Here is a 13,624-nt window from a genome sequence, read left to right as displayed (position 1 = left end):
GTACGATAAAAAAGCTAAAACAGACTTCCATTGTATTGAAAACCAAAACAAAATTATACTATATAATATAGCTTTCAATGTTTCTGAAGACCCTGAATATATCAACATGCAAATACAATGTACAATCTATAACTGATGTCTATATGGTGTCACCAAACTCACGTCTATTTTCTAGCTCTCATGTTGTGTTTCAGTATTTTTGTTGTTCAACGGGATCAGGCATGAATCCTAAACCTTCCTCTGTGCCAGCATAGTGCCGTTTGATCTGAGAGGGGCTGTGATTAGGCCTGTAGGCGCATACCTGCATGCGGGTACTCCAAACTTCAGCTAACCCATGGAAACCATAACCATCAATCCGTTCCCACCTTTTCTTTATCCAGTCGGTGAAAAATGAACCGTGGAGAAGCTATCCATCAGAACCAGGAATTTACTTTCTCACCTGGTATGTGTATTGTTTGTGTGTGTGTGTGTGTGTGTGTGTAGTACTTTCACTACTTTAGTGTGAGATGTTTTTTTCTTTGCTAGTGCTAAGATTTTCAATTCTAAATAATTACATCATATGTATGGAATGTTGAGATTCAGAATACAAAGATGTGACCAGTGGCGTTGCGAGGGGTGGGCTCATGTTTTGCCCAAAGCCCTTCTTTTGAGGATTTAAAACACTTAGTTTTACAATTTTACAATTTTACAAACAAGAATAATATAATATTGTGGCTTTTAAATATGAAATTTTACACGTTCATTTCATTAAACGCATCAAGCGCTCGTTGTGCAGCCCTGTTAAACAAACCTTTATTCACTTTTTAACTAACAATTTATGTCTAAATTCCAATAATAAACTTACTGTTCTCAACATATCATAGCAGTTTTGTAGTTTTGTTTTGTTACAAACTTTAATCAATAGAGTCTTCTGTCATGGATAAAAGTGTGATACTGTCCTTTTTAATGTGCACATGAATCAACTTAGGTTGTTAAACTGGCTCTATAGTTGACAAGGAACCATCTTTTATAAACAGATGATTTGCAGATTATATTTTCAAAATATATATGTATTAAATCTGAGATAAATTATGTTAAATACAGTGATAAAAACATGTTGCCATGAAATTACAAAATTGTCTATCAGGGCAACTAACTGTAAAACATATAAGGCATTTAATTACTGATGAAATAAGGATCAACATATATAGACACTGTTATATGTTGTATGCTCAAGATATTTTTGTGTTTGGATAATGTTAAGGTAAGTCTCTTCACAGTGTACTGGACTTTTCATGGTTTAAAAAGCTACGTCTGCTGTATATACTACAATCTACAAGCAACATCTACCAGGTTAAGAAGAACTTGTATTAGGTTCTTAAGAAAGAGGTAAAACTAAATTCAAGTTATTTTTTCAACCAATTGTCAGATTTGTTTGCTTGTTTGAAACAGAAACATAACTAATTCTTAAATTTTCTTTAATAAAACAAGAAGTTTTAGATATTTGTACAGAAAATCTGACCTAAAACGCTAAGTAATGCATTTTTTGCAGTGTAATGACTGTTAGAGAATCTTGCTCAAAGTGAAGCAGTGTAGAAATACGTTTTGTATGCAAGAGTACTTTGTAGGTGTAAATGAGATGTCTAATTTTGCTTTTCTGTGTCGGGGGGTATGTTGAATGTTATTCTGGGGCAAAACCCACGGTCCCTTCCAACGCTAGCAACGCTCCTGTGACCCTGCCTGTGAAAACCCAGCTAAAGTGAAATTTTGTACATAGTGTTTTATAAAGATAATAATTCTACATAATGTATTAAATAGTCTGTGAAAATATAACCTTTATATCTTTAATATTTACTTTAATATAGCAATGTTATAAATTCCAATTAGTGAAATAATAGGGGAAATTAAACTTTGATGCTTTTTATCTCATAAATTAATTGTGAAACCTAGGACTGGTTTTCACAGACAGGGTCACAAACTGCTGGTTTTATTGTATGCTTGCAGGCCCAGAGCCGTTAAAAAACAGAGTTGCGACACTCGCATATACGTCCATTGAAAGAACGGAATGCTCTAGAGTCCCAAACGTTGCATTGAAGCCCATTCATTTCCCAAACACATTCGCTGCTGAGTTGATAAAATACATTGATGTAAAACTGGTGTTTTATTATAAGGATGTTTTTGAAACAAAATATTGTTTTCCTATGTGAGTTTTATGTGAATGTCTTAACATCATTTAACATTGGTGTGTGATGATCATAGAAGCATAAGAAACAGTTTAATGCATGCATACTGTAAATGTATTGCACATTATGCATCCTTCCTAGTCACATTAAGCACACACAACTAATTAATACAGTCTCTTACACTCATCAGACAAAATGTTATTAGAAATTTTATCAAAATAGTAATCAGTGCATATATTTTGTTTGTATTTAGTGAAATTTGTTGCAAACACAGCTGCTTCCACTGCCTCTCCCGCTTAAACCCGATCAAACAGACTGACCATTCTGAACTATTGAGAGCTCCATGAGCCACGTGACCATGCGTCGGCGAGATCAAAGTGTGTCGCATCTCTGTTGTTCAACGGCTCTGTGTAGGCCTATTTGTCACTCTGTGTGTGTGCCCTTGCTGTAGACTATATTTGTAATTGGAGAGTTGTTGGCAGCAGGCAGGGTTTCTATGGAGATGGCAGTCAATTGTGCTGGCTTTTCCCCAGAAACTTTGTAAACACACCACTCACCATAGCGGGCAGTTCGATCAGCTGTAGTCTCCAAAATGAATATTTATTCAAGCCAGAGTTATGCTTAATGTTTTAATAAAAGTTCAAAAAATGTAAAAAAAAGTAACTTTTCTAGTTTTCTGTTATCACTAACAAAAACGCACTGTAGGGTACTTGGGTTCAATAATGAAATGAGATGGTACTTATATTCATATATTCAATGTACTATTCATACATACTATTGCGTTTACATCCATAGTACTTCAACAATACCAAGGTATTACCACCACAGTGCTATCACAGTAGTGTCGCGTAAACTATGGTGTTACCGTAGTACCGTTTTTTTTTAAATCATGGTAGTACATCTTCTTTTTTGTAAGTGTACTTAAATGTATGTACATAGAAGAGTGTCTGGACAGGCAACAAAGGACAGACTGGCACTCACTCATATTCTCGTCTGCACAGGTGAAAATAACAGAGAGTGAGAGTTTAGGTTTTGAATTCAGTCAATTTCATGGTATTTACAACTCCAAGAAGAAAATATAGTTATTTTGCTGCATCATTGTGGTTACAGCGGTCTTAGTGTATCATTCTCTAGACCTTCCAATAAATTTCAATGGAATTTGCTCTCAAAAGAACATAATTTATGGATTTAATATAATGGGTTATAGTTACATTATATTTGGGGTTAATTCAGGGCTATATGTTAATTCAGCAGACATGCTATTTAACATCAAACAAGCTTGGTAACATAATAAGGGAGTAACTGGTAACCAAAGTCTCAGTTATAGACTCAAGTCAGGGCTATAGATAAAAAACACAAAAAATCTAAGAAGTTTGCTCAACAGTGGGTGCAAATGATGCTGGAGATGCCTCCTCCCCAGACCTTGGTTCTTTCGCCTCCTCCTTCTCTTCATTATCCTCCTCTCCATTTTGGACATTATTAACAGCACCACCATCCTCTTCTTTCTTCACTTCTTCTTCAGCTATCGTTACAGAGGGACCATTCTTAAGATCTCCTCCGTCTTCTGCGCCAGAAGCCTCACCATCTGCACTTCCCGGGGTGGATGGGGTGTGATGCTCGTCTCCGTTTGTTTTCTCCGGGGAGTGCAACTCAGCCAAGTGCAGCTCACCATCAGATCCCCCTATTGGGGGAACCTCCACCGGGCTGAGATTTCTGCGAGAGCTTTCAGACTCCTGTGCGGAGTCAGGATCTCCATCTCGCACCTTCTTGATGTTGAACGTCATTGGGGTGACTTTGAAAGATGAGCTCTTGGAAGTGGGGCTCTTCGGATGGTTGGGGGTGAAGCTTTTCTTGATCTTTTGACGTTGATCTGCAGGCACAATCTTGTTGATTTGTTTCTCGATGTTGCTACGCGACAAAGCTTTTTTCAGACTATCCACCTTCTTCAGACTGGAGCGCTTGAATTTATCGACACGAGAACGCTCCAGACGTTCGCTTCCCAGGTCCGGCAGACTCTCCTCGTGTAAATCTGTCAGGGACTCTGTGCCACCTTCTGCCAGGGGGCTTGATGCTCCCTTTTCCTCCTCTTCATCAGAGGAGAGGTTGATGGTCTGTAGGCCCTCTTCATGGGAGCAGTTTAAATCGGTGAGTGGAGTTGGTGAGGATGGAACTGTGTCATCCTGGGCGAGAGAGGCCAAACCCTCTTTAGTGAGCAGAGAAGCTGGGATTTCCTGGTCCTCCTAAAAGTGTGAAAAAAGAAAATATTTCTTTAAAGAAAAAGTAAAGATATCAATCTGCATTCAATATGTATGTGATATAACACTGTAAGTTATACAATATGTGCAATTCCCAGTTACACTGTTTTACACCAAGTAACAAGAAGTGATATTTTTCTTCTCATTTTGTGTTTCAGATCACTGACTCTACTGTAACAAAACTGACAACACTTTGCAATCAGGTTTTAATTTTTAACATTTGTAAATGCATTAACTAACATGAGATAACAATGAGCAATAGTTATTCAGCATTTATGTTTTTTTTGTTGATTTAACGTCTGATTTTAAAAATGTATAAGTAAATGTTGAAATTGACATGAACTAAGATTAATAAAGGATCCTAAAGTATCATGCATTGTTAATTCATGATAACTGTGTTTATCAAAAAATACAAACTTATTGTAAAGTGTTACCCTCAAACCAAAATGAAGAACGAGTTTGTTAGCCAATTTCTTTTTTAAGTGACCTCTTAGCATACTGAAAAACCTGTTTGTGGCACAGCCACCTTCACACAAGACGTGTAGAGGCATTGTCTTGGAGTTGTTCCAAAGCTGTTAAAAGGTTTCTCTTCCCGCCAAATTGCTTTTCAACAGATTTGATTTAGGTTACATGAAATGCATTTTTAAGATTACACAACTGAAGTCTTGTTTTACTAATCTAATCATTTCTCACAAGACAACCTTTTTAAGTGCAGTGCAGTATTGATTGTATATGACCATATCTTTGTGTTTTATTTCGTGATTATACATGTTTTAATAACCATTACTCAATCGATTTATTCAATCATTAACTGCAAAAACACTCCCTTTCGGATCACACACAGCTTTACAGTGCTGAATATTCTTTTATCACCCCTACACACCCTCAAAACTCCCCTCACCCATGCATACCTCAAACATGACTGCTGAGGTGTCAGGGGTTGTGCTTAACGCTTAAGGAGCAAGGTAAATGTAGATCAGGCCCTCAGGGAAAGGTGGTTAAGCAGGACGAATAGTGATTTTGCACGCTCACCTGCTCCCTCCTGAGGGCACTAACAACACTCCCAATAACTCAAGAGTCCGCAGCTATCTGTGTTCAAGAGCTAAGCATTTGAATTATAGATTTGTTGTTGTATGCAAATCTTTTGATAGAAAACCAGCGACTGCAAGTTCTTGTTTAGAAAAGTGTGCAGTGCAAAGAGAATAAGCGTAATTCAAACACATGAACACTGTGCTATGCTACCATCTCTACTGACAGACAAATGATATTTACCAAGCCTTATGGGTGTGTGCCTGTGTGCAAATCAAAGTCAGAGCAAAGTCAAAACCTACAGAGTTACAAAAATCTCATCAACTTCTCAGAGTCTTCATAACTGGATTTGCATAACTGTTAAATACTGTGAAACATCTGTTTAACAGGACTCAGGATTTAGGTCGTTGGATATGCAGTGTACTGTCATGAATTGTTAAGAAAACCTGTTCTTTGCGCCCACCCTAACTTTCAGTGCCATCTCAATGTGTGTTTGCAAATTTCAGTGAAGGAACGTAACTAGGTTTTCATAAATAAAACACATAATTGTGAGCAAAAAATAAGATAAGCTCTTCCAAAACTGAATTTGTTTTTGTGTAATGGGATTGTATATACCTTTGGAACTTTCAATAAAGTTTTTCCTAGTAAAACCCAGAGGGCACAGATCTGGTCAAAACCAGTGTTCACACTAGGAAAACCAGTTTCTTCATGAGCACACATGCAGTACAGAGTAACAACCCTTTGGGTTCAAGAGTGAGATAGAAACTAGAGCTGGGAGTTGTCAGCTTTCTTCTTTTTGTCCCAGTATGTAAGGAGTAGCTTTTAATATCTGGTAACTTGGTAATATATGGTGGATTTGAATGAATATGTGTAAATATCAACAGGATCTGTGCAGGTTTTCATCATCCGTTCAGTTCAATTCAGCTAAAGTCTAAACCTCAAGTCGTTGCAAGTATTTTCATGTTTTATCCACCTTCCTTAACGTGTTTCTCAAGCCTTGTAACAGGGTAATATATCGAGACATTTGCCATTCAGATTTTGACCTTTATCTAGACACACAATGCCCTGTGAGGCTCAGAGGAAGAGAAAGAGGAGGAGACCGAGCAAGAGATCTTTTGAAAACATTGTGTCACATGTTGATATCCCTGCTTCAGTGTGTAATAGGAGCCTGGATAATTAATGCACCCCAATGGAGTCCTCTAAACTTTTTGGAGTTGAAACATCGACAGAAATGTAAGCGATGTGTGTGTCACTCAGATGTCTAAAAGACAGAAAAGACAGCACAAGAGCAGAGAAAACACAGGAAAGAAACAGAGGAAAGATAAATGCAAGAACAATTCGGCGACTATTACACAGGAAAGACACAAAGGAAGGATGTGTCACTCGTGCATGTTTAAAGTATCGCATTTATGTACAATAAAAAAACCCTGCTGTAATAGATAAAAGCGTCTGCCAAATGCATAAATGTAAATGAGTCATGAATGTACTATATACAAAAACTTCTATACCTAAAATAGGTATTTTTCGGAGGTTGCATTAAAAATCTTGAGTGGTATGTGCCACCCTTTCCTCAATCTGAATAGGCATGCACCTATGCAAGTTACAGTTATAACTGTAAGATGAGTTATAACACTACTATTATCTGATATGAAGACATGCACATACAGCCTAATGCCCCATTAGCAGGATTTTGTGTAAGGCCACGGAATACACACGGCAGGGAAGATTTTGCTTACTCATCCATAATCTGTTTACGATGTGTGGAAGAAGAGAATCGTTGGCTTTGCTCCAGGTGAAAATAATAGATGGAAAGCAACAGCCAACTGGCGTAAACATGCAATTCAGTAAAATGCATACCAAAGCAATGTGCTTTCAAACCCTTCGATCTGCAGGACTGTGGCGAGAACTGTAGAAAAGTACTGTAATACATAGAGGACCGTCTGTGGACAATTTGCTGTGATCAAGTGTACTGCCCTGAAGTGTCCTATTTGTATTTGTTGATTCATATTTAAGTGGATTATTACTTTTTATGCGATAATACTCGTGTTGACATAATCACTTAGTGGGCACACCCATAAAAAACACATTTCCTCGCATTTAGCCTTTACTTTAGGCAATAACAAAATAATTTTTAATGGATGCAAATTTTGAACAATTTTCCATTATGAACCTCTACTAAAGGGTACTAAATGGATCAGATGCCAATAAATGCTATCATTCCGCACTTCTGAAATGTATATTGAATTAAAAGGCTTCTCGTCGCTTTTATTGAAAACTTGCTAAACGTAGTTTACCCAAAAACGGAAATTCTTTCATCATTCACTTATCCTTTTATTTATTTAGACTTTCTTCTAAAGAACACAAAAGAAGAAATTTTGAAGAAGGTTGGTAACCAAACATATTTTTCAAAATATCTTATTTCTTGTTCCACAGAAGAACGAGTCATACAGAAGTTTTGAATGACACGAGGGTGCTTACCAGTATACTGGTACTAAAAGACTGATGCACAAGCAACATAAAAGCAGTCTTTAAACACTTCCACTAATTGCGGTCTTCCTCTTTCAGTCCAAAAATGGTTTCATTTCATCTTCACTGTGCTTCACTTGTGATGTTTGAAAGCTCTTTTCATACCTTACTCCATTTTCTTTCACACAGCTCTTAAACACACAGCGACTACAGGGAAGAAAATGTGCATCTTTGCATTTTAATGTTTTTTTTATTATTGGAGAAAACCTGGACATTTGCAATAAAAGTTTATTTAGTAAAAACTGAGCTCAGTAATTCAGTTTGACTTTAATCCTGAGTCTTATGTCGAACAACGATAACACCTTTAACCCTAATTGTGCTCTAACCACATTCTTATCCTATAAGCATGACCCTAAAACTAATCCCAATCTAGTTGTAACCATCACTGCAACTCTCCCGACACCCTTATGACATCAGTTTAACCTTAACCTTATCCTAATTCTGACTTTAAAGTTAATCTTAAACTAGTCCCAACGCCTCTTTTACCTCACTTACCCTCAATCCTCAAACACACCCTTACTGAGAAGTGGGCTTGATCTTTGCCAAATTACTGGTGGGGCAAGAAAGTGCTTGATGTATTAAGCAGGATTAGATATACAGTTAAACCGATATCTCATTATAAATTGGTAAAACATTATTTGGATGACGCATTTCTGAGTATATTGTACGTCATTGTATAATGAAATATTAAAGTGTATGTGTGCATGCTCGGAGTGTGTTACTGTACAGTACAGATATAAAGGGAGGAGATGAGTTGTCAAACCAGAAATCCAGCGCTCAGAGCAGAAAGATGCCCCCCCTCTCTCTCTCTCTTGCTCGCTCACTCGCTCATATATCAGTTGGATTTCCATTCCTCTCTTCCCAGTTAATTCTATCTGATCAACGTCATATACATTTTCAAGAAACTCATGCTTCTGTTTGTATGAAAGAATGTGATTCATACCCCCATGTTATTGTGGAAAATGTGATTTGATAATCAAAATCTGCGTCGTTGTAAATAGCTTATTCTCGTAATGGGAGGGACAGTAAACACTGACTATCAGATTGTGTTCCTTCTCTGCATATCTCAAAAGAATATCATTTTCCCACAATTCACATCGGCACAACCATGCAATATTCCACAATTTGATAACTCCATATTAATTTCAAGAATCAAGATTTATTGTGTTTTATTATGTTTGTTGGCTGTATTCTTTTTTGTGATTATGGCTTAAATCCAAACAAACCAACTGCAGTTTGATTGATTTTAATTGGAATGCACAATAAAAAAACATGACTTGAGTAATTTTGGAACCAATCTATATACTGTGTATATATATATATACACACATAAACATGTTTTTTTCATCCACTTAAGATCTTGGTGGTTATGAAATGCACAAATACATAAATCCTCATGAAAGAAGCCAATCATTCGTGACATTTTTGGAATTGATCAGAGTTACATCACCTCACTGAAGGCGTTTCATGGCACCGCTGGGCCAAAATAAACCCTGACAATGTTCAAGAGGTTTTCAGAGTGTAAAAATGATGAGGAGAATCGGTACAACTACAAAGGTGTGAAAAATGACAGTTGTCAAGTGTTTTTGTGAACACCCATTGCAGAAAACTCTCAGCCAAAACTATTCCTCCTTCAAAAACATAAAAGCAATAAAATGTGTTTTATGGCCGTTCATAAAAGCCTCATGTTTGCCATCAGTCATGCAGCTTGGCAGACTCTGCAGGCGTTCGTGAAGACACTGAAGGTATATTTTACGTCTTACGAATCTCAGCTGTTATAACTGCTGCTAGACGTCATGGAAACATGCATGCTTAACATTATTCATCCCGTTTTTCTATTAGCAAAAACACCTCACTGCTGTTTTGTAAAAGGATAAGGCATCAGTCGTTGTCTGAACTGTTTGCCTTCAGAAACATGAGCGCATCTAATGACCCCTTAACAAGTCCTGGCAACCACATACACACAAAGACCAAAGCTGCCGTGAAGAGCGGCAGCACGTAGAGACACATTTTTTGGGAGTCTAAGCTGATGCATTTTTGAGAATACAGAAAGATCAATGATGCACAAACATAAATAGATAGGGGCCCAAACGGACAGTAATTACCGAAGATAATAAGTGCTTGTTAAGTGAAATGAGGCTGTTGACCGGACTCTCTCTCTCTGTCCCGTAGTCTTTGAGTGCCAGACTGTGTGTGTTTACAGTGTTCCTTTCATTCTAAAGGCCCTTTTGCTTTCAAACCACACCTTCCATCACAGAATGCCTTTGCATACAAAGTTTATAATTATCAAACAGGCTGGGCGAGCATCATAAGATACCTCAGCCAAAAAAGCGAAACATAACAAAACAAAAACAAACCTGTGAATAAAGCGCACAACCGAAAAGGAATGTTGCTTTTATTCTTCCAAAACCCACTTGAGACCAAATGTTTCTGCAACGCGTCTACCTCGTGTTTACATTCCATTTTTGCTTACAATTTTAAATAGTGTCAAAGGGGTGGGACAACGCACCATTGTTTTCCTGGCCTGTGTTATGTACCTCACTTCTTATGAACAAACAAAGAGAACAAAAACTAAACGGAGGAAAGAGTAATGCTTTGCAAAGGTCAGTCGGTGAATTCAGAGCTTTGTATTGCTCTCCGCATTGTCAAGATGTGTAATAAACGTGAAACACTATAATGCCAGACAGGTGAGTGTCAGTGACCCATCACGAGAATACAAAGACATACCTGTGCTGTTAAGCCACTCTTTGGAATGCATGGCAAAATGTCGACCAAAAATATGCTGTGACAACTGTACAACGTGAGTAAACAGCGGTTTATGACACATAAAGTATATGCGCTAAACGTGATAGTTCACCCAAAAATGAAAATTCTGTCATCATTTAGTGACCCTCTTGCCATTTTAAACCTTTCTTTCTTCCGCAGAACTCAAAAGAAGATATTTTGAAGAAAGTTTAACAGTGCATTCGCGTGTGTGTACTCCGCAGCACTCATGCCAAAGTGTTTTAATACCATGAACATATCACTTCTGAAAATCACCTGCTGCCTGTGATCTCAAAAGGAATGTTATGAGTGAGAATCGGCCTCACCCATTTACCCTCACTGTTCTACCCCACAGGCCTTTACTCTCTGACAGCTGGATTAGTCGAGAGTCATCAAGTGAATGGATTATTAGAAAAAAAACGTTCAGCCATTTCCTGAAAACTCCTAAAACGTGTTTTCCCCCTGAGAAAGAAATGTAATAATTTAAAATGAATAAACTTCAGATTAGTCTAAGTATTTGTATCCTCCGCGGTGAGGAAGAATTATTTGCTCGATACCCATTAACCCGTCACCACTGCCTTAACAAAAATGTATTTTTCTTTGGGAAGAGAATCCATCCAAGACGCTTGGAGTCAATTTTCCAGAGTGATCAGGTGTTGATGTGACGTGGATCAGGAGGATATAAGCTTCAATGAATCTCTGTCAGTTGAAAAAGTACGTCTTTCATACGGTGTCTCTTCAGTTTCAAACGCGCTCCTTTACATTTGCCACATTATGGTATTGAATAACGTTAGCCTCTGGAAATCTGATTCCATGAAATAATTTTAAGAGGAGAACTTAAACACCCTTAAGAAATGCCTCTACCTGCTACTACAAGTTAAAGATCATTGTCCCGGCGTGCACAGCTGCATGGGGCTCGCTCCGGGGCAATCAGATAAGAATACTATTCGAAAAACCACGGGCCTGACACTACCGCTTAAATCAACATGACGCGCCCTTCAGATTAACCAACCGGCATAAAGTATAATAGCGCTTCCTGAGTGTGTGAAATGGCTTTATCTGAACATACAGACACCTCCCTTTAGAATCACACATTAGACTAACAAACTAAACCAGAGGTCACTAAGCTGGTTGAGCCAGAACACCTGACTTTATCATGTGATTTGACATTTATTTGTGAGGAGAGGCTTTTATGCAAAAGATAAGCTTAATATAAGATAAGGGTAAGCTTGCAACGTGTATTGTAAACAAATATGATCTAAAAGCACACAGTTTACCCCAGATGTAGACACAGGAAAACTTCTGCTTCTCTCACCTGAAAGATGAGCACTTTAAAGTGGTTCCTCTTCAACAGATGGGTGTGGTTGGCTTCTAGACGCTTCACCTGGTTGCTCTGTCTATCCAGACGCTCCCGCACCTCCTTCACGTTGATGCCGGTCTTGCGTGAACGTTCCAGCAGCTTGGCCACGCTGTTGGCTGTGGACATGTGGCTCTTGGTCAGCCTGGTCACGTCACCCTGAACCACCCTCACTGCTCCTTCAAGCTCTGCCTGCTTCTTCTCCATCCTCTGCTGGTTATCCTGCACTGACTCAATCATGACAACCAGCTTGTCGAGCAGAGCCATAACCGTAATGGCACTGACCTGGCCTCCAGGGGCCGTAGGGCTGGTCGGAGATTTGGGGATCAGACGAGAGAGGGTGTTTGTGGGAGAAGAGGGATTTGAGCCGGCGCTGAAGCTCGGAATGAGGAGATCCTGAGCATCTACCGCAGACGCAGGTGGAGTTGGGCTGCTTTCCTCCCTGGGTAGGGTGGACGAGCTTCGCTCGGCGTGAGAGGAGTCCTCACCCATCCTGGAGCTTGCAAGCGTGCTTCTGCTGTGAGAGGAGTTTTGAACGGTGTGGTTGGATTGAGTGACACACGCAGACACACTCTTCTGCTTTCAGTGCCTTTGTAAAAACAAAATTCCCAACACTCCACTTAAAAACTCCCCACACACCCAGGGGAGGAGCCTGGTTGCCACGGTAGTTAGCCCAGCCCATCCGAGTAATGCGAGGAAGGAGTGTCAGTGGTCTCTGCATGTGTGTGTGTTTGTGTATGCCAATGCAACTTTGAATGCAATTTCAATCTTGGTTGCTTGCCATGAAGTAGGAGGGAATTATATTTTGAAAGTGTTTTCTTTCATAAAGTATATGAAACTTCCCTGTAGTACACACTCACTAGAAAGAATCTTTAAGTAACGTGAAGGAATGTGTGCAAATGTGCATGCACACAGACATGTCTAAAACAATATACTTCACTTTCTTCATCTACTCTGCAAACGGAGGAAATGTCACATGCAGAAACGTGGAAATCAGTGTTTGAACAGAGATCTCATCGGTGGCCATGGCACCATGCCAGGCTCAAAGACGCACAATCACACACACACACACGCACGCACGGACGCACGCACGCACGCACGCACGCACGCACGCACGCACGCACGCACGCACGCACGCACGCACGCACCCACGCACGCACGCACGCACGCACGCACGCACGCACGCACGCACGCACGCACGCACGCACGCACGCACGCACGCACGCACGCACACACACACACACACACACACACACACACACACACACACACACACACACACACACACACACACACACACACAAACACTCATAAAACATTTTATGAGCCTTTCTATTTAGCGAGGACCATTAAAATGTCCTCACAAGTATATTGTAATGTGTTTTGTAAAGTGTGTTACTGAGTACAACTGGGGTCTAACAAATAAAGCTTAAGCAGCGCACACATGCAAACACACACAACACATGTCAGGTTGTTTTCACTTTTAATATAATTAAACTTTTAACAGAATGTTTCTTCATGTTGTTGTTTCA

At 39.2% G+C, this 13,624-nt stretch overlaps 1 protein-coding gene across 1 annotated transcript; it reads right to left on the bottom strand.

Moving 5' to 3' along the window:
- Positions 1–1,425: 1,425 nt before the first annotated feature.
- Positions 1,426–12,817, bottom strand: cavin2a (caveolae associated protein 2a). The gene is made up of 2 exons (XM_079464755.1): positions 12,051–12,817; positions 1,426–4,402 (listed from the first exon to the last, which is right to left on the bottom strand). Exons 1-2 carry the CDS (start codon positions 12,582–12,584, stop codon positions 3,527–3,529), a joined length of 1,410 nt encoding a protein of 469 aa, XP_079320881.1. The 5' UTR covers positions 12,585–12,817; the 3' UTR covers positions 1,426–3,526.
- Positions 12,818–13,624: the final 807 nt, after the last annotated feature.

Source organism: Barbatula barbatula, assembly GCF_947034865.1.
Source record: "Barbatula barbatula genome assembly, chromosome: 9".
Classification (NCBI taxonomy): Eukaryota; Metazoa; Chordata; class Actinopteri; order Cypriniformes; family Nemacheilidae; genus Barbatula; species Barbatula barbatula.
This window is presented reverse-complemented; position numbering and strand designations above follow the sequence as displayed.

Coding starts and splice junctions, on each gene's coding strand:
- cavin2a (XM_079464755.1), bottom strand. CDS start 12,584: ATGGGTGAGGACTCCTCTCACGCCGAGCGAAGCTCGTCCACCCTACCC. Junction 4,403..12,050: donor TTAAAGTGCTCATCTTTCAG/GTGAGAGAAGCA, acceptor TCACACTTTTAG/GAGGACCAGGAAATCCCAGC.